General features: G+C 37.2%; 1 protein-coding gene across 1 annotated transcript in view; it reads right to left on the bottom strand.

Annotated features, from left to right (window-relative positions):
- Positions 1-26,189, bottom strand: part of LOC136033813 (uncharacterized) — a 129,835-nt gene that overhangs the window by 91,112 nt on the left and 12,534 nt on the right. Inside the window, exons 4-5 of the mRNA XM_065714727.1 lie at positions 15,414-15,600; positions 2,824-3,056 (exon numbers count right to left, since the gene is read on the bottom strand). Of these exons, the coding sequence (XP_065570799.1) occupies positions 2,824-3,056; positions 15,414-15,600 (420 nt within the window). The remainder of the gene's footprint in view (positions 1-2,823; positions 3,057-15,413; positions 15,601-26,189) is intronic.

Here is a 26,189-nt window from a genome sequence, read left to right as displayed (position 1 = left end):
CATGTACGAAGATACCTGAAATAGGTCTAAGGGGCAAAAAATGTTTCATTTTGAAGTCTGGTACTTCAAGCAGTCATAATTTAAAGTACTTTAGATAAAAATCACAATGATAATGATTGCGGTTTCTGACAAGTCAGTTGTGGCCAAACCAAAAGCAGGATGTCCTCTAATGGCACGGGAAGAGATAATTTTGTTGCGAGAGCAACACTTTAGTTTTGTCCCGTTTTTTTTTTCTATGCCGCCGATCTCAGCTTATTCCTGGAAACTGGTAAGGGTCTAACCTGTGCGGCTTTCACGGAAAGTGTGGACCTCAGGCCGGATTGATCAATATGACATTACATTTTGAAAAGCTCCGCAGAACTCTTGCCTGGGGCCAAAAAGGATGGTTTTTGCTTGTCCACGAGGCAGAGCCTATGGTGTGCGAAGTGAAGTGGAGGTATATAGCCTATGTCAGAGAGGAGTATCTCAAGTTCTGCCACCAAGCTTTCGTTTCATCAAACCATGTTTCTGCTTTCGAGTGCTCCGTTCTAGCAGGCAAGCAGGCAGACACCACTTTCAAATTGAAGATGGACTAAAATCTATAAGTGTTAAATATATACGGTAGTTACCCGGCCCCACAGCCAATATATCTTCTTTGAGTGATACATAGAAAAATTAACAGAAGCAAAATGTGGCATTTTCCCACGGGTCCGAACGTGCTGCCATCTATTGTTTCTACCCATTTTTGTTCGTGATTTCAGCTGAGTTTATCATTCGGTTTTTCGGACTTGGGATTGCGGTAGAGAAATGGTATCAGATATGCCTAATAAACTTTAAAAGTTCTCTCATTGCTAAAGAAATTGGAGCTTATCCTTTGCTCCTTTCTAAGTGGTGACGTTAGAAAGTTGGCCTACGGCAAAAAAATCAACTTTTGAGCTGAGAGAGATATAATTTTTTTTCGACGGCAATCGATAGCTCTTGATGAGCTGATCAAAGTATATGACATCCCTTTTTTGCGACAAAAATTCCTTCATGAGGTATACCAGTTTGAAAGTTTCAAGGGGTTGACAACTTCAGTAGTAAGGTACACACTGAAACGAAATGTAGGCCGATACAAATTGTGAGATATATAGAGGACTTGTAAGCAACAGTACTTGTAAGTAATAATCTGCTGTCAGGCTACAGTCAACATCAGTGATGAGGGGTTTGCAACTATGCTAGTTGGTGTACCCATTTATTTGTTTCCGGTGAACTTGATGCCTATCACGGAGAGGGACTTATTAGTAAGAATCGGTTCACTTTGGACGAGAAACAGCTGTTAGCTCATAATCATCTTCTTTAATGAGGGGTTTGCCACTTTTGCTAGTTGGTGTACCTATTATTTGTTTCCGGTGTATTTGATGGTTAAACCAATTTGGTTCCAGTGGTAAGACATGTAGGGGACTTGTAAGGAATAATCGGCTGTTGGGCTACCATCACCTTAGCGATGAGGGGTTTGCAACTTTTGCTAGTTGGTATACCCATTTATTTGTTTCCGGTGAACTTGATGTCTATCACGGGAGAGGGACTTTTAAGTAAGAGTGTGTTCACTTTGGGCTAGAAATTTGTGCAAATTGGTGCACATTGCATTCGATCTCTTTAAATCTGACAGAATTAAGTGTTTATGCAACGGGTACAAACGATAACGTAAAAAAACGGGGTAGTTTCGTAATAATTAGTGTCACCTATGGTATTTTAATCCTGAAAAGCTACGGATAGCTTTATAATACCAACTAGATTATATAAGATATTGTTCCAAGTTTTCATCCGTCACGATGTTTACGATTGAAAAGGATAAAGTTCAACTGGCTGCAAAATCAATTTATTCCCTACTTTCGATATTATTTGTAGTTGTTGTTTTTTCAACGCTGAGGAATAGCCTTTGGTCACGTGATAAATGATTGCGTTCTTGTTTGAACATACCGTTTTAAAAACTTCGATAGGATGACAACTTCATCATTTAACCGATAGTGAAGAAACAGGCACAAGCAAGAATATAAAACAATGAGATAGTTTCGCAATAATTAATAGAATGTCATCTATGGTATTTTAATCCTGAAAAGTTAGGGATATCTTTATAATACCAACTAGATTATATAAGATATTATTCCGAGTTTTCATCCGTCACGATGTCTACGATGGACAAGGATAAAGTTCAACTGGCTGCAAAGTCAATTTAGTCCCTTCTTTCGATACTATTTTTTTGTTGTATTTTCACCGCTGAGGAATAGCCTTTGATCATGTGATTACTGATTGACAGCGAAGAAACAAAACCAAAGTGTTGCTCTCACAACACTTTAGTCGGCGAAGCCGGACAAAGGTTGCCGCAACACTTCACATTGCCCGGGCAACGTAGGTCTAATTTTATTCTTTTTAAAGGACTGAGAATTTTATGACGAGGAGAAAACAACGAAGTTGTGAACAGGGAAAGGTTGAGGAGGAGCTTATTTAGTTTTGTTTACGATAGCTTAGCAACAGAAGTCCAATTATCTTTAAACAGTTAGTGCGTCAGAGGATCAATAGACGCCCATATTAATGTCTATGAGTTTAAGGCAAGTAGGTAATCTAATTGTCTAAATGTACTGTTGGTAAATATTTTAGACTCGAAATCTCACAGAGTTAATACAAAAAAAAGTAAATACGATTGTCCATAAAGGCCTTCACAAAATACAACCCAGGCCAGCCGCAGCCAACTAGAACTCGCATAGCGACCCATACGAAGATTGTATGAAGAAAAATAAACAAAAGAATTTTCTTTTATTCATTTCGCGAAACACTTGACAACTGATTACGTTTGTTACCTACCTGAAAGGTTATACCACATTTAGATGCGTCAGGTCTACAAGCATGCATAGATGGCAGTATATGATTGTACAATGACTTAGTATCTTTTGAACAGCTATCCAAATCAATTTGTTTATATAGTTCAAAAACTGGTGTAGTTTTCAAACAAAACTTCTGTACAAAATCATATTCCTTGTCAGTGAGAACTAGAGCCCCAGTTAGACGACTTGTTCGAAAATTAACCTTGCAGTTTCCTATAAAAAAAAATGGGAATTAATCTAGATATCTATATATATAAAAATAAGTTGTCTGTCTGTGTGTCTGTCTGTCAGGTGACGTCATGTTTCTGTGTCGACTGACGTCATGAAGATAGTTGTCGTCATTTTTGCTATGACGGTGACGTCATTAATGGTATTTAAGACATGTGTTCACGGAAAAATGTTTAATTGTAAAATGACTGAAGAACCTACAATGGCAACAGCCGAGGAAGCTGCTCAAAGAGTCTATGCCAAAAAACTTGCTGCTGATAGAGAAAGTAAGAAAAGAAAGCGTGCCGAGGAATCACAAGAACAGCAAGAAAACAGGCTTGCAGGTGATAGAGAAAGTAGGAAAAGAAAGCGTGCCGAGGAATCACAAGAACAGCAAGAAAACAGGCTTGCGGCTAAAGAACGCAAAACCGCGCAGTTAGATGAAAATCCACCTGGAAAGCGAGAGTCAAAACATATCAAAACTGAAAATGATAGTGATGATGATTGGGTTTGGGATTTTGACTTGGATAAGGTCATCAATGCCTACCAGATTTAAGGAAAAAAACAAAGGTTCGGCGATATATACTTCATAGTGACGCTGAAAAATAAAGAAGAAAAAAAAACTGAAAAAATGTAAAAAACTAAAAAAAACTAAAAATAAAAAACACTCAAAGATAAATTACAGACCGGGACACAAATGACGACCGACACAGAGGGAATAATGACGACCGGGAACCTCAAAGAAAAATTACAGACTGGGACACCCGGACACAAATCACAACCGGGAATATAAATGACGACCGGGACGCAGGGACACAACTACAACGGGGACGCCGGGGGCACAGGCGGGATATATAACTGACGACTGAGACACAGGGATTGTTTGAATAGAAATTACAGACCGGGACAACGGGACACAAATGACGACCGGGAAACTGGGACACAGGGAATATAAATGACGACCGGGACACTCAAAGAGAAATTACAAACTGGGACACCAGGACACAAATGACGACCGGGACACAGGGAATATAAATGCTATTTATATGCACAGACAATGGGACAGCGAAGAATGTTGTATATTCGCATGTTTTACGTAGTTAAAAATATATATTTATATCTATCTCTATTCACAGGTGGGACACAGGGACACAGCTACAATGGTGCGTAACTAATATGGCACGTAACGACTTACGCGCGCGGGGGGGCTCGGGGGGGGGGCGCGAAGCGCCCCACCAACTAGGTGTTGGGGTGGCGCGAAGTGCCACCCCAACAGCTAGTATAAAAATAAGTTGTATGTTTGTGTGTTTGTACGCATATGACGTCATTATAAGTATATAAGGCTTTGTATATGACGTCATTATAAGTATATAGGGGGTTATTCAAAGAGAAATTTTAGTATAAATCTTACAATGGCAGAAGAAACAGCAGAGGAAACGGCTCAAAGAGTTAATGCCAAAAGGCTTTTGGCTAAAAGAGAAAGTAAGAAAAGAAAGCGTGCCGAGGAATCACAAGAACAACGTGAAAACAGGCTTGCGTGTCAAAGATAAATTACCAAAAAATCGTGCCGAGGAATCACAAGAACAACGTGAAAACAGGCTCGCGGCTCAAAGAGATAATACTAAAAGAAAGCGTGCTGAGGAATCACAAAAACAACGTAAAAACAGGCTTGAGGCTCAAAGAGAAATTACCAAAAAAATCATGCCGAGGAATCACAAGAACAACGTGAAAATAGGCTTGCGGCTCAAAGAGATAATGCCAAAAGTAAAAGAATGCGTGCCGAGGAATCACAAGAAACAACGTCAAAATTATCGCCTGGCATTAAGATACAGCCCAATCGATGATTATAGCTTGAGTAGATGTGTTCAAATTGGGACTATGTCTAGAATTTGTCCCTATTGCAAGGCCTTGAAATTTAATGGTGAAACAATGGGAATGTGTTGCGCTTCAGGAAAAGCTAACCTTCCTCAACTACAGACCGGGACACCGGGACACAAGGAATATAAATGATGACCGGGACACTCAAAGAGAAATTACAGACCGGGGCACCGGGACAACAACCGGGACACTCAACGAGAAATTACAGACTGAGACACTGGGACACAGGGAATATAAATGACGACCGGGACACAGGGACACAACTACAACAGGGACGCCGGAAGGACACAGGGGGGACACATAAATGACGACGGGGACACAGGGAATATTCGATTAGCAATTACCATCAACAAAGCTCAAGGGCAATCATTAGAAAAATACGCTCTGAATACGGATTGTTTTCCCATGGACAATTATATGTTGTGTTGTGTGTAGGTGGGACACAGGGACACAACTACAATGGCACGTAACTAATATGGCACGTAACGACTTACGCACGTGGGGGGGGGCTTGGGGGGTGGGGGATTGCGAAGCTCCCCCACCAACTAACATTTAGTATATCTGTATATATAAAAATGTACTGTCTGTTATATGTTATCTATCTGTTACAATATGACGTCAATATATATATATATATATATATATATATATATATATATATATATATATATATATATATATATATATATATATATATATATATATATATATATATATATATATATATATATATATATATATATATATATATATATATATCTATATATATAAAAATAAGTTGTCTGTCTGTGTGTCTTTCTGTGGATCAGGTGACGTCATGTTTCTGTGTTGACTGACGTCATGAAATTAGTTGTCGTCATTTTTGCTTTGACGGTGACGCTGAAATACCTGATAAAAATGTCGATAAGGGGTTACATGATATTATTGTAAAAAATATGATACATGGACCTTGCGGTGCACTGAACGAAAATTCACCATGCATGGCCAAAGGAAGGTGCACAAAGCAATATCCTCGACTTTTAGTATCAAACACAATTACTGGCAATGATGGTTACCCACAATATAGAAGAAGATCTACTGAAGATGGCGGTAAAACAGCAATAATAAAGAAGCGTAACGGTACCACCATCGAAGTAGATAACCAGTGGGTTGTTCCATATTCCCCGTTATTATCAAAAACATTTAATGCACACATAAACGTTGAATACTGTAACTCCGTAAAGGCAATCAAATACATATGTAAATACGTCAACAAAGGCAGTGACATGGTAGTTTTTGGCTTGCAGCCCGAAATCAAAGATTTCGATGAAATCGTACAATATCAGGCTGGAAGATACATAAGCAGTAATGAAGCTGTTTGGCGAATTCTTTCATTTCCGATACATGAACGTAGTCCAGCTGTTGTTCACTTAGCGGTACATTTACAGAATGGTCAACGTGTTTATTTCTCGGAAACCAACGTGCAACAAAGAGTCCTGAATCCACCGGATACAACATTAACAGCTTTTTTTTCGCTTTGCAAAAATGATTCTTTTGCAAAAAAAACTGCTGTATACTGAAGTGCCTTCGTATTACACGTGGAATACTAAAAATAAAGTATTTGAACGTCGAAAACAGGGTAAGTCAGTCGACGGCCAACCTACCATCTTCAAAGATACCACGATAGGAAGACTCTACACCGTTCACCCCAATCAACATGAATGCTTCTTTCTACGCCTGCTTTTGGTGAATGTATCCGGTCCGACATCCTTTGAGTATTTGAGGACTGTAAATGGTACTATAAATGACACTTACCGTAGTGCATGCCAAGCTCTGAATTTATTGGAGATAACAACGTTGGAGAAATTTTCTTTTTGGATGCGCAAGGAGGTAATGGTAAAACATTTGTGATAAAACTGATTCTGGCATCAATTCGATCAAAAAATGATATAGCGTTGGCAATTGCGTCGTCCGGAATAGCCGCAACATTGCTGCCTGGTGGAAGAACTGCTCATTCCGCTTTGAAATTGCCTCTGAACTTGCATTCTACAGAAACTCCCACGTGCAATATTTCCAAATCATCTGGGATGGGTAAAGTATTGCAGCAATGCAAACTTATTATTTGGGATGAGTGCACAATGGCACACAAAAAATCGCTCGAGCTCTGGATCAATGCTTGAAAGATTTGCGAGGGAAGTCGAAACCCTTTGGCAGCACATTAATATTGCTTGCGGGAGATTTCAGGCAAACATTACCTATAATACCTAGATCAACTCCTGCAGACGAAATGAATGCTTGCCTGAAAAATTCTAATTTATGGGCACACGTAAAAATATTAAAATTAACTTAAAATATGCGTGTCCGATTGCAAAACGATGACTCTGGTCAAACATTTTCTGATCAATTGCTGGCAATGGGAAACGGAAGGCTCCCAGTAGACTCCATTTCAGGACGTATACAACTACCTGCTGATTTCTGTAATTTAGTGACGTCCAAAAATGAATTGATTGAAAAAGTATTTCCGAATATTCTAAAAAATTATAAAAATAATAAATGGCTAAGTGAAAGAGCGATTCTCGCACCCAAAAATATAGACGTCCACGAAATCAACAATATTGTTTTGACCAAGATTCGAGACCAGGCAGTCCTTTACAAGTCAGTCGACACAGTTTTGGAACCAAATGAAGCGGTTAATTATCCATCTGAATTTTTAAATTCCATAGATCTTTCAGGGTTTCCACCACACGTGCTACAACTAAAAATAGGCGTACCAATAATACTTTTAAGAAATATAAACCCACCAAAGCTTTGCAATGGCACTCGACTTGCCGTAAAAAAAAAACAATGGAAAACCTAATAGAGGCCACAATCTTGACAGGGCCTTTTGAGGGTGAGGCTGTTCTTATTCCTCGCATTCCCATGATTCCAACGGATCTGCCTTTTCAATTTAAAAGATTGCAATTCCCAATTCGATTAGCATTTACAATCACCATTAACAAAGCTCAAGGTCAATCATTAGAAAAATGTGGTATAGATCTTAATACTGATTGTTTTTCCCATGGACAATTGTACGTTGCATGTCCGAGGGTCGGTAAACCTGACAATCTATTTATATGCAGCGACAATTGGACAGCGAAGAATGTTGTATATTCGCAAGTTTTACGCAGTTAATTTGTATTTTGGAACCAAATGAAGCGGTTAATTATCCATCTGAATTTTTAAATTCCATAGATCCTTCAGTGTTTCCACCACACGTGCTACAACTAAAAATAGGCGTACCAATAATACTTTTAAGAAATATCAACCCACCAAAGCTTTGCAATGGCACGCGACTTGCCGTAAAAAAAACAATGGAAAACCTAATAGAGGCCACAATCTTGACAGGGCCTTATGAGGGCGAGGCTGTTCTTATTCCTCGCATTCCCATGATTCCAATGGATCTGCTTTTTCAATTTAAAAGATTGCAATTCCCAATTCGATTAGCATTTGCAACCACCATCAACAAAGCTCAAGGGCAATCACTAGAAAAATGCGGTATAGATCTTAATACAGATTGCTTTACCAATGTACAATTGTATGTTGCATCTTTGAGGGTCGGTAAACCTGACAATCTATTTATACGCACAGACAATGGGACAGCGAAGACTGTTGTATATTCACAAGTTTTACGTAGTTAACTTGTATTGTATCTATCTATCTATCTATCTATATAAAAACGAGTTGTGTGTATGCATGTTTGTTTGTTTGTAAAAAGAGCGTTTGCATATGACGTCATTATTAGTACATACGGCTTTGTATATGGACAGACAATGGGAAAGCCAAGAATGTTGTATATTCGCAATTTTTACGTAGTTTGAAACACATATATAAATCTATCTATATTCACAGGTGGGACACAGGGACACAACTACAATGGCGCGTAACGAATATGGCGCGTAACGACTTACGCGTGCGGGGGGGCTTGGGGGGGCGCGAAGCTCCCCACCAACTAGGTGTTGGGGTGGCGCGAAGCCACCCCAAATATATATATATATATATATATATATATATATATATATATATATATATATATATATATATATATATATATATATATATATATATATAGAAAACTTTCATTTTAATACATAACGTCATATTCAACATGGCGTCTTATCTATCTATATATATAAAAATAAGTTGTTTGTGTGTCGACTGACGTCATGTTTGTCGACTGACGTTATTATAAGGATTGAGCATTATGCCGTCATGAAATTGTTTGTCAACTGACGTCATGTTTGTTATGACGTCAATATAAGAAGGCGTTTCAAAGAGAAATTTTTAGTATAGATCTTAAAATGACAGAAGAAACAGCCGAGGAAAATGCTCAAATAGTTAATTCAAAGAGAAATTTTAGTATAAATCCTACAATGGCAGAAGAAACAGCCGAGGAAGCTGCTCAAAGAGTTAATGCCAAAAGGCTTGGGGCTAAAGAACGCAAAATCGCGCAGTTAGAGGAAAATCAACCTGGACAGCAAGAGTCAAAACGTATCAAAACTGAAAATGATAGCGATGATGATTGGGTTTTGGATTTTGACTTGGATAAGGTCATCAATGCCTACCAGATTTTAGTTAAAAAAACAAAGGTTCGGCGATATGTATTTCATAGTGACGAAAGACAAGCCAAGGTAAAACAAAACAAACAACTTGAAAGTGATACCGATGATAAAAAAAACTACGTTGAAAGTACTATCGTTTCCCAGTTGCAACATCTTTTCCACAAAAATAATAATTTAGTGCTTCTGTTGAAAACAGCAATCGAATTGATGCCTACTGATACGCAACTATCAACGAAGTGGCAATCGTTATGGTCAGTGATCAGTTTTTACCTCGAGGCGAAACAATCAGTTGACAGGAAATACTTAAACTCATCGATGCTACGATTCCCTACAATATCCTATCTTTTTTTGGGATGGAGCCGACGGCTATCACTTTAATATAAAATTGATAAATCCAGCCACTAAAAAAGAAATGGATAAGAAATGCAGCGCAATGAAATATTATGCCTATAGATTATTGATTCGTCATTTATTACATTTACATATAATCCATCTTGGGATTAGATACAACAGCTCTTACATCCTGGACAATCGCTGGTTCATAGACATGACATTACGGCCCATATCTTCAACGGCTAGAAAGGTCAGATATGACCTTGGACTTTACAACAGAAATTTATAACTGCACTTTAGTTATGATTGAAGATTTGTGCTTATCTATTGCAAACAAACTTCTCAAGCACTTGGGAATGCGTTCACCTAATCGTACTGCTTCTATTTCTACATGAGTAGAATAGGATCGTGAACAAATTTACAACACAATTGATCTATTGTCGTATGTTACAGACCGGGACACCGGGACACAAGGAATGTAAATGACGACCGGGACACTCAAAGAGAAATTACAGACCGGGACACCGGGACACAAATGACAACCGGGACACAGGGAATATAAATGACAACCGGGACACAGGGACACAACTACAACGGGGACACCGGAAGGGCACATGGGGGATATATAAATGACGACGGGGCCACAGGGAATATTCGATTAGCAATTACCATCAACAAAGCCCAAGGGCAGAGGGCAGAAAAAAAGAAGGCGTTTCGATGTATTACAAAAGCAACGCGTGTATAATCGCCTGGCATTCAAATATTGCCCTTCTACCATTCTCAGGTGAGCACCACAAATTTTTGCAACTGTACTTCATCAGTATGCTGAATTTAATGCATGTTGTGGAATTTCTCCCGGGGCTGAAAGGACTATCGTTTTCTAGTTGCAACATCTTTTACACAATAATAATAATTTAGTGGGTCTGTTCAAAACAGCAATCGACTTGATGCCTACTGAAACACATAAAATTGTTATTTACGCTGACAAAACGCCTACTGCTGAACATGTGCGTAGATACAATGCTCCAACTATCAACAAAGTGGCAATCGTTATGGTCGGTCATCAGTTCTTACCTCGAGATATTATTCTTTAAAGGCGAAACAATCAGTCGACAAGAATTGCTGAAACTCATCGATGCTACGATGCCCTACAATATCCTATCATTTTTAGGATGGAGCCGATGTCTATCACTTTAATATTAAATTGATAAATCCAGCCGCTAACAAAGAAATGGATAAGAAATGCAGCGCAATGAACTATTATGGCAACAGAATAATGATTCGTCAGGATGAAGAGAATTATATTTTAAAATGCCGTTAATTGTTTCACCAATACATCGTTGATATGTATGCAAAGATTGAATCAGAATGTTTGTTATTCATCCGTCTGAATCAGACCAAGCTCCGCTCTGAACAATACATTCATTTGCGGGATACAGTTATAAATGACGGGAATACCACTAACATTGGAACAGTAACGATTTTACCTTCGTCATATGGTGGCAGTCCACGTCATATGCGTGAGTATGCTTAAGATACCATTGCGTATGTTCGTCTCTATGGTCGTCCAGATTTATTTATTATATTTACATCTAATCAATCTTGGGAAAAGATACAGCAACTTTTACTTCCTGGACAATCGCCGGTTCCTAGACATGACATTACGGCCCGTGTCTTCCGGCAAAAGTTGAAATCACTGATAAATTTCATAGTAAAAATTAAAGTTTTTGGGCCAGTGCGATGCTGGTTGTACTCATCGGAATGGCAAAAGCGAAGATTGCCACACGTGCATATACTAATATGGTTATTTGATAAAATTTCTTCTAGTGAAATTGACGATGTGGTTTCTGCTGAAATACCTGATGTAGATGTCGATAGTGGCTAACATGACATTGTAGTAAAAAATAGACAGAGGAAGGTGCACAAAGTGATATCCTCAACTTTTAGTACCTAACACAATTACTTGCAATGATGGATACCCTTTATACAGAAGAAGGTCTACCGAAGATGGCGGATAATCAACAATCGTAAAGTTGCGTAACCGTTACATCAAAGTAGATAACCAGTGGGTCGTTCCATATTTACCTTTATTATCGAAAACATACAATGCGCACATAAACTTGGAATATGTTAATTCCGTAAAGGCAATCAAATACATAATTAAAAACGCCAACAAAGGCGGCGAAATGGCAGTTTTTGGCTTGCAGTCTGAAAAAAGTGATATCGAGGAAGTCGTGCAATATCAGGCTGGGAGATACATAAGCAGTAATAAAGCAGTGTGGCAAATTCTTTCATTTCCGATGCATAAACGAAGTCCAGCTGTTGTTTACTTAGCCGTACATTTACAGAATGGTCAACGTGTTTATTTTTTGGAATATAACGTACAACAAAGAGCCCTGAATCCACCGGATACAACGTTAACTGTCTTCCTCGCGTTATGTCAAAATGATTCTTGAACGTCAAAAACGGGGTGAGTCAGTCGACGGCCAACCTAAAATTTTCAACTAAACCACGATAGGAAGAATCTATACCATTCACCCCAATCAAGATGAATGCTTCTGTCTCCACCTGCTTTTGGTTAATTTACCCGGCCCAACGTCCTTTGAGCATTTGAGAACTGTAAACGGGACTATACATGACACTTATCGTAGCACATGCCAAGCTCTGAATTTATTGAAGAACGACCAACACTGGGATAATTGCATCAACGACGCATGCCAAAATTCTAAGTCAAATCCGTGCATTGTTTGGAATCATATTGACAACTTGCTCTCCTTCATCTCCTACAGAGTTATGGGAGAAGTACAAATCGCGAATGGCCGAGGATATACTCAACCAAATATGGCTAGAGAGGTCAGATATGACCTTGGACTTTACAAAAGAAATTTATAACTACACTTTAATTATGATTAAAGATGTGTGCTTATCTATGGCAAACAGACTTCTCAAGCATACGTCTGATTATTCAAGTTGATCTATTGTCGTATATACAAACAAATATTTCTAAGTTAACGTCTGAATAAAAAGGCATTTATGATCAGATAATGCATTGTGTCGATAACCGAGTTGGAGAAATCTTCTTCTTGGATGCACCAGGAGGTACTGGTTAAACGTTTCTAATTAGATTGATTCTGGCATCAATTCGATCCGAAAATGACATAGTGTTGGCCCTTGTGTCGTCCGAAATAGCCGCCACGTTGCTGCCTGGTGGGACAACTGATCATTCCGCTTTGAAATTACCTCTAAATATGCAATCTACAGAAACTCCCACGTGCAGCATTTCCAAATCATCTGGGATGGGTATAGTATTGCAGCACTGCAAACTTATTGTTTGGGACGAGTGTACAATGGCGCACAAAAAAATCGCTCGAGGATCTCGAGCGATCATTGTAAGATTTGCGAGGAAATTCTAAACCCTTTGGCAGCACATTAATATTGCTTGCGGGAAATTTCAGGCAAACATTACTTATTATTCCTAGATCGACACCTGCGGATAAAATAAATGCTTGCCTGAAATATTCATATTTATGGGCACACGTAAATACATTAATATCATTTATAAATATGCGTGTTCGATTGCAAAACGATCACTCTGGTGAAACGTTTTCAGATCAATTGCTGGCAATTGGAAACGGAATGTTCCCAGTTGACTCAATTTAAGGACGTATACAACTGCCTCCTGAAGTCTGTAACTTAGTGACGTCAAAAAATGATTTTGTTGAAAAGGTATTTCTGAATATTCTAACCAATTATAAAAATCATAAATGGCTAAGTGAACGAGTAATTCTCGCAGCCAAGAATAAAGGCGTCCACAAAATCAACAATATTATTCTGACCAAGATTCGAGACCAGGTAGTCATTTACAAATCAGTCGACACAGTTGGTATGAGCTTCGTAAGGGACTCAAATGATTAGAAATTCTTGTTCTCTTTTTAGTTCACTTTTTAAGAATCAAAAGATCCCATGGCAACTATCCCCCTCCCCACACACCCCTCCTTTCTCCAAATACGTCCGATCAAATTTTTCATATCGCTGTTTTGTTTAAAATAGACCAAAGATTATATAACAAAAACTTCAGGGATCACACAACCCCCCAGAACCCGGGGGCAAGTGTTATAAATTATGCCCCTTTAACTGTGTAAATTATCCTTTAACTTCTTTTATCTAATTATCACATCTGTGCTGCTTATGAAATTCTGTATATAGACTACTACTTCAATATGTATTAAATTTTCTACTCCAAAGTCAGCAGCTATTATCCATCGTCCTTTTTGGCCAACCATCTGGGGCTACACGGAAAGCAGGTCATCCTTGTCTGGGTTGGGAGGATGTCATAAATAAAGCTTTAAAGGAAATGGGAACTTCCCGGGAGGGTGTAAAGAGGGAGGCCTTGAATAGATTAGGTTGGAGGATGAGCGTGCGTAGCTGTGTTGGCCTCAGGCGGCTTGGTGCTGCAGTGAGTTATTAGTAGTAGTAGTAGTAGTAGTAGTAGTAGTAGTAGTAGTAGTAGTAGTAGTAGTAGTAGTAGTAGTAGTAGTAGTAGTAGTAGTAGTAGTAGTAGATCCCTATAGAAAATAGATACAGGCGAGTACTGGAGGAAGTTCATGCATAGGTCATCAAAAGCCATAAAAATTAGGAAGAATTAGAATTTTTATGATGTAAAATATGCAAATTTCTCTTATAAGTCGTCCGTATTTAAATTAATCATGTACAACGGGTTTGCTGTTTCCCCAAGCTCCTTATGAAATTTCTGTATACTGGCATAAATAAATGTTGATCCTTACAAATAGAAAGAAAATGCTAGGAAAACTTCTTGTCAGAAGGGGTTGAAAAAAAAACCTTCGATTAAGATCTGGAGCTTCAACATGTAAATCAAGACAGCCTTTAAAAAGCTTTTTAATATATACTTAACATTGACATTATTGTCAAGCCAAACAAATCAATAAACTGAATTAATATTTGAAAATACAGAAAAATCGTTACTAAAGAAAAATCGGCAGAAAATATTCAGGGGTATGTTGAATGAAATTGAAACATGCTGTGGGCATACAGGATGTCAAAAGGCCATATAAGAAATACCTTAAGAATGGCTTAGAGTATTAGGATAAAACTTTCAGGGTATGTTGATGAGTATGTTGAACTAATAAATCTTCACTGTGTACATACTACCGCAACATCTAGTAGTTGTACTACTATTGCTGTCAGTACTAATATTACTAAGCCTAATATTAATTTAGAGCTTTTATGGAATGTTTATTTATTGATAAAGATTCGTGGTATTTTTACGTTTGGAAAATTAGTTGACATTATTTCTGCTCATTTTCGGATTAATGTAGCTCATGTGTTTTCTTTAAAAAAATGTGTTGTGGAATCTTTTTTTTAATGAATACATATAAAAGATGGTCACCAACTTACAAAAAAAATTGTTTTCATAAATTTCAATCCTTGTGGTTAGATTTGGCTACAAGCCAAGCAATGAAGATACACTTCATATCTTATAAATAAAACATGATAATAAAGAAGAAACCCCTTTCAAATTAAAACGAATGTTTGTAAAAGATGATTAACGACTTACCAAAAATTGTATTTTCATAAATGTCAACCACAGTGTTTGCTTCTTTTTCATCATGATAGAGAACTTTTTCAAACATAGGGGAGCTACCATGAACTGCACCAGAGTTAAGTTGGATAACATCCGCAATACTCTTTTTAATATTGATGACCCAGATTGGGTCTGACGGCGAAACACTGATATTTCTAACCTGAAAGAAAATCAATATCTACAATGATCACAGTCTACATGCTAGCATAGACTTAGCAAAAGGTGCTGGTTTGACAGAACAATGGAAAAGAGGATGATCATAGAAAATTAATGGAGGGATCATCTGATAGTAAATTATGAAATCTGGCGTCCTTACAAACCAAATGACCGATCAGCAAGGCTCCCTACTGAAACAAAAGGCATCTTGATACCATACTAAAGACAGTTATAATAATATTTTTCTTGTGAACATGTGAAATTTTTTTAAAGTGGGGTCTGAAAGTTCACTGCAAATGACATCAACTGGAGAAGGGGGCAATTGCACCCGCCTCCTTGAATTAAAAAAAACATATTTATGTTTTTGTATTTCTATTGATAATGGCTTTTTTTGTATTTTCATTGAAAAACATAATTTCGTACACCACATGGGTGCTATCACAAAAAAAAAAGAAAACTGCTTCCCTTCTTTAGCCATACTAAAGAAAATTCCCAAAAGTCCAGTTCACATTTTCTGAGCGAAAATGCGAACGGTTTTTAGACCACTATAAAGAAAAAAAACAAAAAGAAAAAAAACAACGTGGATATCAATAAAAAATAAAAAATGGTAAATAAATAAATAATTCAAAACGGTAAATCCAAATCCAAAGAAATCAACCACTCCCCCAAAATCTAACGACTATTGATTTTTAAACAGTTCGTGGTAACAGACTTTAAGTAAAGAGCAACCCAGCTCAATAGTAACCGAAACTCTATAAAAAAGAATTTTGATACCAATAGATATATCTAAAGATTTGTTTTTTATTCTGACTTCAAATATATATGTTTCATTAAGTTTAGTCTTACCGATCAAAAGTTAAAAGCCTAAGATTTTTTTCCTGACTATCGAAAATTGGCCGAAACACCCCTTAAAAGTCAAATGATCTTAATAAAAGTCACACCATAAGATTCAGCATATAAGAGAATCCTACTGTAGAGGGTTCAAGCTCCCATCTGCAAAAATGTGGAATTTTTTAATTTTTTTTTTCAGACGAATGATCAAGGATGCGTGTTTATGTTTTTTGTTTGTTTTTTTCCAGTGGTGATCGTATTGACCCAGTTATCCTAGAATATTGGGAGAGGGCTCATTTATACTCAAATTAAAAGTTCTAGTGTATTTTTTCAGTGATCAAAAAATTGGAGGGCAACTAGGCCCCCTTTCCCGCCCCTTATTTCCCAAAATCGTCCGATCAAAATTTTGAGATAGCAATTTTGTTTATACTACTACTACTACTACTACTACTACTACTACTACTACTAATAACTCACTGCAACACCAAGCCGCTTGAGGTCAACACCAAGCCGCCTGAGGTCAACACAGCTACGCACTCTCCTCCTCCAACCTAATCTATTTAAGGCCTCCCTCTTTACACCCTCCCAGGAAGCTCCTATTTCGTTTAAATCTTTATCTATGACTTCCTCCCAACCTAGACAAGGACGACCTGCTTTCTGTGTAGCCCCAGAAGGTTTTCCAAAAAGGACAATATTTGGCAATCTGTCATCCTTCATCCGCAGAAGGTGGCCTAGCCATCTCAACCTTTCCTTCATTATAGCCCTGGAAAGCGGGATTGAACCAAAATTTTTGTACAACCTACTGTTTGAAATACGGTCAGTCAGCCAGGTACCCAGAACAATCCGTAGGCAATTTCTCTGGAAAACCTCTAGTAAATTTTGATCTGCTTTTCGGAGCACCCATGCTTCAGAGCCATATTTGACCATTGTCATCACTCTAGCTTCCAATTTTCTAACCTTGGTTTGCAGACACATCTTTCTATTCTTCCAAACTATGTTAACTGTGAAAAAACACCCTGAGCCTTAGCTATTCTACTTTTAACATCTTCACTGCTCCGCATCTTCAACATAATCTAAGTCCAGGAGCCATTTTTCCTCCCCATTTGATTCTGTTATCTTCATTTTGATATCTGCGTTGTTTTTTCTTTTTATCTTTCTTGTTCTCTTTTTTCTGGCCTAAATCACTCCAATTTTGTTCAGAAAATGAGAACTTGATTTTTTTGGATTTCTTCTAATTTTGCTGAACAAGGGAAACAGTTGTCTTCTTGAAATATCCGTTTTTGTAGCTTCCAGTATTTTAATTGGCCTTATAAAACCCCATTTTCACTTTTCCTCTCTTTTGTTCATCGGGAAAATCGAAAAAAACCTTCTAGATTTCCGTTTTCCCTCTCCAACCCCCCCCCCCCCCTAAATGTCACCATATCTGGTCAGGATTGAAAATAAGAACTCTGAGACATGAGTTCCTTCTAAATATCAAATTTCATTAAGATCTGGTCACCTGTTCGTAAGTTAAAAATACCTAAATTTGTCTAATGTTTCCAAATTAACAACCCCCAACTCCCCCAAAGAGAGCATATCCATTCTGGTTATGTCAATCACGTATCTAGGACTTGTACTTATTTTCCCCACCAAGTTTCATCTTGATCTCTCCACTCTAAGCGTTTTCCAATATTTCCAATTTCCCCTTCCAACTCCCCCAGTGTCACTGGACCCGTTTGGGATTTAAAATGAGAGCTCTGAGTTACTAGGTCCTTCTAAATATCAAATTTCATAAGATTTGATCACCTGTTTGTGAATTAAAAATACTTCATTTTTGCTAATTTTTCTGAATTTCAGGTGCGTAGCTTTTGATGGATCATTTTAAACTTGATAAATTTTAAATCAGCATCAAAATTCAATTCGTTTGATATGTTCAATATTATCAACAATGTGTTTCTTTCAGTTTCGGTTATAGATGAAGTTCTTGGCTATATCTTATCGGTAAAAGCAGAATCTTTGGCAGCATTTTTAAAAATTTTCAAAGAAAAAATCGCTCAACTCTTTTGCGAGTACGTTCCAAATAAATATCTTATGTTTATTGCTTTAAATTGTTCTTTCTAAGTTTACAAAAATTCGTTGCAAAAACAAACAAAAAATTAGTCTCTATCTGTATGATCGAACCTGAGCGCCTTTAGATGAGCAGCGCAGTCGTATCCACTAAGCTGTCACAAGGTACCAGTGTAGAGGATTTGTGACTTGTGCAATTGATTATGACAGCTAATGTCACTTGAAGTAACGATCCATTACCAGTGGCATATTTTACAATCAGGATTGCAAGATTTTCATCAGGTTTTTGCCAAATTAAACAAGGTTGTAGCAAAGAATTGATTAAATTAAAGCCGATTAGGAGAATCCCCATAAAACTTATAAGCCTTTATAATTACACTAAGCTATTACTGACTGGAGTCCTTTGAAAAGGGGTTTTCTGGGGGCCGGCGTTTTTTTTTTCGGCTGCAATTTTTACAGCTACAATAATATTAGCTAAAATGTCTATTAGTATATGAAAATGACTGATACCTAACCAGCAATACATTAATTTACTGGAAGCAATCACCTATTAAACAAGAGCCTTTAAACTCAAGCCACCTATGACAAGGAATGCCTTCTCCCAAACATTAGGAGTGTTGGTTCAATAATTTCATCCTTTAAATAAAATACAATAAAAAAAAACAAAAAACATTCATGTTGTTTTTCTGGCAAAACAAAAACAAAATTCCACATATTTTAAACACGAGCTTGAAAACTCTACGATAGGGTACTCTGATATGTTTAATCTGATAGTGTGATTTTGTACTCTTTAATCAGTATTATACACTTCATTATTAGGTGCTCCAAAGGAACTATACATCATCAAATAAAAAAAAAATAGACAAAGGAGTTGATTTTAGTTCAGGACATATATAAGGAATAAATTAAGGTGTTCCAAAATAAAGAGGATGAAGCTTTTATGGAGCCTCTCTGTAACAGCCTGATTCTAGAGTAAGCTGATATTCCTAATGGGGTTAAGCAGGGGACTTAGGGTTTACTTCTAGCTGGGACTTCTAGCCGACTCAGGAATATAACAATGATCTAAATTGGTCTAAACAGAAAGTATTACCAAACAGAAAATTAGTGGGGTTGTAAAATTGGGGGAAAAATCCTCAGTAAAGGAAACGCAAGTAAATTTTATCCCTCCTTTCTTTTAAGGTAAAATTGAGTGTGGCTTCAAGGAGGAAGGAGAACAACATTTTGTTCTCTTTGCAAATGATCCTGAGCAAACACTTTTAGACCAGCTCAATTTTGTTGCTAAGTTCACTTGAAAGTTGTAAATGTCAGACCAGACATCCATATTCCAATATTGGCCATTCAAAAGATAAGTAAACATGGAGGGAAGGCATCTTAAGACACCTAAATTTGTTTAAACTTTAATTGATGGATAGTGATATATTTGATTGTTTAAATATTCGAAACAAGTATATCCAACTTAAGATTATTAGAAATTGTGACACAAATGAGCTTAACAAGTTTCTCTAGCATTAGGGTGGGACAGGATCTAGAAAAACGGGAATGGATTTCGTGAAGTTTATCATCATTGTATTTGATTTGATGGTATTTACATTCATATTTAGATTCTTATCTTCATCTGAAACAAGCGTTAGGCATTGAGGGGATCACTTATAATATTCCTCTGACACTTCAAGGATTGACAATTCATCCACATATTTCCATCTTTGAGAGAACTTCTTATCAAAATTCATTAATCATTTCTAGAAATAAAAGTGGTCCTAATACAGTGGTGTGCGTGTAACTGAACCCCAAGCAACTGAACCACCATGCAACTAAATCCCATATAACTGAAACCCTGTGCAAGTGAACCCTTGTCTAACTGAACCCTCATGACACTAACTGTGTCCCATACAACTGAACAACTGTGCAACTGAACCACTGTGGAACTAAACCCCTCTGCAAATGAACACTTGTGTAACTCAACCCTTGTGCAACTAAACCACCATACTTTGTTTTTCAGTAATCTGCAAATATGAGACAATATCATTGCGTAAAAAACAAGTTAGAATCATTACATGTTCTGCCTTGCTGGAATAGCTTGTTTTTAAGGCCACGACATAAATGCCTGTCAAGAGGATTCATTAGAAAGCTGTTTTTTGTCAACAATCAAAGATAATTGGATGTTAGAAACCATTAAAGACAGATTTATTTCTACCTTTTTTTAAGCATGTTAGTGGAGGTTCCATTCACTCAGTCACTGTCTACAGGTCCAGGTATTTACCACCCTCCCCCCTGAAAATACCCCCGCAGAAAATACCCCGTTCCGCGGCTGCTTGGTTTCCAATCACTTTTGACTTATAAAAAAAGGACTAGAACAATAAATTTCTAATTGAATGAACATCCTCTGAAGTTTCTACAATCGTGAGGCAGAGGTAGGATGACGAAGGGGCAGTCCCCCTCCTATACATAATAAATTCTGCCCAGTTTTGGGGTTTAATGTTACTCTTTGCTTTCATAACAACAGCAAAGACCAGAAAAATTCCCAGAAACTAATAAGGATTAAATATCAATATCACATTTTTGGTGTGTTTTTTTTTAGTTTTTTTAATCCAAAAAAAAACTAACTAAAGTCCTAGATACAGCGCTAGGGATGATATATTAATTTCTCCCTTAGGACTAATTCTATATTTATCTGAAGGGTAAATGAGAGTTGGGGTGTTTTAGTATTAAAATACACCCTCTGAGGCATCTCCCTTCCTCTCTTACAGCTATAAAACAATCATAGAGCCCAATTGCAGAGCTTTAAAGCCCTTATGCAAATGTTTGGAATCGTAAGAAAAAAGAGGATTTACCTAAGAAACTGATACTTGCATAGACCTTAAAAATATTTTGGCTAAATAAGAAGGAAGAAAGTTGCATCAAAGGGTGCATTTAATACCAAAACATCCTTACTCTCATCAAGCCTTCAGATAAATACAGAATTAGTTCTAAGAAAGTGACAAGTGGAGGATGGAGGTATAAACTAATATATAATCCCCTGGACTGTATCAAAGATTTTTGTTTTGGGGGTCATTTTTTAGGGGGGGGGAGTAAAAACAACTTTAAAAAAACACATCAAAAAATGAAATTAATATTTCATCCCTCTTGATTTCTGAGAATATTTCTGGTCTATGCTGTTATTATGAAAGTAACAATAACCCGAAAATGGACAGGATTCATTCCGTTTTTGGGGGGACTGCCCCTTCCTCATCTTCACCTCCATCTAACGGTTGTAGAAAGTATGGAGTTCATACTCCATACTCATTAAATCAAAAATTGAGAGTTCTAGGCATTTTTCATAAGTTAATAGAGATTGGAAACCAATCAGCCACAGGGGAGGGTAAATGCATAAAGCCAAAGACAGTGACAGGGCAAAGTGAACACGTAGTCACCTTCCCAGTTTCCGTAAACTGACGTCATCGTTGATTGCTGGCATTCCTAGGCCGGGCCCCGCATCCAAGAATTTTTTTTTATGGAACTTTAGGCCAAAGGGTGGTGAGCTGAGGGAGGTCGAAGCCCCTCTGATTTAGGATAATCCATCTTTATTGCCTAATCATATCAAACTATATAAACCCTATAATTTTCTATGCGTCAATTTCAAAAATCTAACTTTTCCGTAAAGAATGAGGGGTTGAGAAGGCCAGCAGACCCCTCATATTTAGAATGGCCCTGGATATGCTGTTTAAAAGTACTATACAAATAAAAATGGTCATTGATTTGAAATTTTTTTCTAAATTTGCGGTACCAGGCATAACAAAACATCTGATTTGCTTTTATCAAGGTTTTTAGATGACTAAAATATCTTGTTTTGAAAGATTCAACAGAGAAAATTTTAGGTATTAACTCCTAAAGGAAGATCATTCCATATCGAAGTGCAATATCGGATGAAGCTGTTGGTTGGACCGAGCTGTGTACCTTCGTATCTGTCTTGTTGGTTGGACAATAAAGGGCATAGTCCAAGACAACACTAAAGATGGAGTTGAATTTAAGTACTTGTGAATCGCAGCCATCTATGCTACATCCATCCTCTCACTACCATACTGGAGAGAAGTGTGGAGGACGAATAAACCCGCCCTATTAGTCCTATTTTGCATCTTTTGTAGTAATGCCAGCAACGTTTTTGGAGCACTAGCATGCAGCGGGTATCCATGCCCGGCCACGGATCTGACGCAAGACTTATTAAGTGGGATGATCAAGCTGAGCGGCAGACGGTTTTTGCAGCAAAGGGTTATTCCCAGCTTTCTTGCGCAGGAGGCTCTCACCTCATCGAGGTGGATGTTCGGAGAGAGATCTGTGGAGAAGTGGTTTCCAAGCAGACGAAGCACGTTACTTTTCTTTATAGCTTATCGTTCTTTGTATACATTTTGATTTACATAATTTAATATAGGTTTATAGATTTCGTTCAAGAAGAGGAGGTTGGGTTACTTCATCTGTTTGGGTCACACATTTACTTAAAAGAGTGGCTTTTCCACTTCAAATAATTAGAATAGTAATTAAGAAAAGTACTTTCAAGAAAAAAATGGCTATAATTGTTCAATTCAAAGAATTCTTGCATGATAGCATTAGTTAAACTTTACAGTAAAGACCAGAGTTGTCAGGGGCTGGTAGCATCGCCCTTTATATACAGATTAGCTTTTATTCACCATAAGTTTCAAAGTCTCTCTTAATTAACATTTGAAAAGCAAAAATAATCTCTCAACAGTCCATTGGACAGCATGAAATACTGTTTCCCCAAAAGAAGATATTTATAGGACTTAACGGAACAAAAAGAAAGTGTAAACCATTAACGAGCCAAAATGTTACCAGAAAACCCAGCAACGACTGTAACGTCGCAAATTAGATTGATTTTCTGACAGCTATTTTACACGTTAATGTCCACAAAAGAAACAAAACTATTAAATTCCAGAAAAATATAATAGATCAGACAAAACAATCAAAGTAAATTGCCACCATACTAAATATGCATTTAAGACGAAGAAAATTGAACTAGTAATAACCACAAGATACATACATAATTATTTGAGAAGGAAAAGTTGAAATTATTAAAAATAAAAAAATTATAAAAAATAAATAAAGTTGTAATTATTTGAGAAGGAAAGTGCGAAGTTGAGATACTATCAAAGCAGAATATGTTATGAACGAATATGTTATTTCTTGCTCCAAGTGTGATTGCAAGGTTAAAGGCAATTTTTTCTATATGTTTTGAAAGAAAATCAAAGGATTTTTATACAGATTGGATTCGAGCATTTCCATTCTCAACTGCCTATGCTCAGGAATGATCATCAGGTATGATCTTATTTTTCTTGTAATATAAATACCATAGGAGAAAAGATGTTTGCTCTGGGAGAATATGAAAACCAGTCGTCTTTATTGTGGATTTTGGTATGTGTTTCAGCAATGTAAACAACTTCTTTAGCAGTTGTTTCCCATTCAATTTTTTGTCTGATGTCACGCCTTAGCGACCTGACAGTTATAGTGACCTGACAATCAATTACTGGTTTTGCCTCAAAGAAGGATCTGCAATACGAGCATAATATCTTACCTCTTTAATGGAAAACCTTATTCTTATGTTCTGAATGGAAATTTTTAGCAAAAAATCAGATTCTGAGCAAAGAGTCCTAATGACCATTGTAATGGCATTAATAGACCATATAATGCATGTGACTTCGATAAAAATTAGTAATTTTTCGGTAGTTTGATGTTCGATGTCAAAAATGCAATTTGCTAGTCTAAAAATCGGCTGACAGTCTCAAAGACAAAGGGTCCACAAACAAATTTTTCCAGCACCATAGGGAGCTTCCGAAGTGATTTTTGTAAAAATAGATGGACTATATTAGATGTGCCAACAATTATAAAAGCTAACAAGAGGCTTGCTTAAAACAAAGGAAACCTTTAATTCCTTACTAATTGTCAAGAAAAAACTTTCTAATCAAACAGTTCGTGGTAACGACCTGTAGTAAGGAGCAACCCGGCTCGATAGTAACCAGAACTCTAAAAAACGGAATTTTGATATAAATAGTTACATCAAAAGAATCGCATTTTAATGCTAATTTTAAATACATAAGTTTCATCAAGTTCAATCTTACCCATCAAAAGTTAAGAGCCTGAGAAAATTTGCCCTATTTTGGAAAATAGGAGGAAACACCCCCTAAAAGTGATACAATCTTAACGAAAATCACACCATAGGATTCAGCGTACCAGAGAACCCTGCTGTACAAGTTTCAAGATCCTATCTACAAAAATGTGGAATTTTGTATTTTTGCCAGAAGACAAATCACGGATGCGTGTTTATTATTTTTTTTTTCCCAGGGGTGATCGTATCAACCCAGTGGTCCTACAATTTTGCGAAAGGGCTCATTCGAACGGAAATGAAGAGTTCTAGTGCCCTTTTTAAGTGACCAAAAAATCGGAGGGCACCTAGGCCCCCTCCCATGCTCATTTTTTTCCAAAAGTCGTCGGATCAAAATTCTGAGATATCCATTTTATTCAACGTAGTCAAAAAACCTTATACCTATGTCTTTGGGGACGACTTACTCCCCCACAGTCCCCGTGAGAGGGGCTGCAAGTTACAAACTTTGACCAGTGTTTGCATATAGTAATGGTTATTGGGAAGTGCACAGACGTTATCAGGGGGATTTTTTGGTTGGGAGGATGGGTTGAGAAGAGGGGGTTATGTGGTGTAACTTTCCATGGAGGAATTTGTCATGGGGCACCTAGAATTTGGCACTTAGGCCCCCTCCCATGCTCATTTTTTCCCAAAAGTCGTCGGATCAAAATTCTGAAGTAGCCATTTATTCAGCATAGTCGAAAAACCTTATAAATATGACTCTGGGGGTGACTTACTCCCCCACAGTCCCCGTGGGAGGGGCTGCAAGTTACAAACTTTAACCAGTGTTTGCATATAGTAATGGTTATTGGAAAGTGTATAGACGTTTTCAGGGGGATTTTTTGGTTGGGAGGATGGGTTGAGAAGAGGGGGTTATGTGGGGTAAACTTTCCATGGAGAAATTTGTCATGGGGGAAGAAGATTTCCATGAAGGGGGCGCAGCGTTTTTAAAAATCAAGCATTACTTAAAAACAATGAACATATAAATATGAAAAAGTTTTTTCAACCGAAAGTAAGGAGCAGCATTAAAATTTAAAAAGAACAGAAAATATTAAGCATATAAGGGGTTCACCTCCTCCTAATACATCACGCTTTATGCTAAAGTATTTTTAGTAATTTCAAGTGTTTATTTTACGGCCTTTGTGATTCAGGGGACAAAATTTAAGCTTTAGTGTAAAGAGCGAGGTATTGACGAGTGGGCAAACCCTCTCATATACGTTTGTTTGTTAACGTAAATAAGTTTAAAGAAGTTTGTTACGTAAACTAATTCGTAAGTTTCGTATATCTTTCACTAATGAGAACGTTCGTAAAAAACTAAAAGTTATAGTTGCCTTTTTAAGTACCCCAAAAATTGGAGGGCAACTGGGCCTCCTCCCCCCTCCTTTTTTCTCATAATCGTTCAATCAAAACTATGGGAAAGTCATTTAGCCAAATAAATAAATATGCAAATTTCGCTTTAATTATTCATCTGCTTAGAACCGAAATTAAAACAAGGATTAACTAAAAAATGTTCAGAAATTAAATTTTAAAAAAGTTTTTTTTTAACTGAAAGTAAGGAGCGACATTAAAACTTAAAACGAACAGAAATTACC

The sequence above is a fragment of the Artemia franciscana genome, chromosome 12, assembly GCF_032884065.1.
Source record: "Artemia franciscana chromosome 12, ASM3288406v1, whole genome shotgun sequence".
In the NCBI taxonomy this organism is placed as follows: domain Eukaryota; kingdom Metazoa; phylum Arthropoda; class Branchiopoda; order Anostraca; family Artemiidae; genus Artemia; species Artemia franciscana.
The sequence above is the reverse complement of the archived record's forward strand: the minus strand, read 5'-3'. Positions and strand labels throughout refer to the sequence as shown.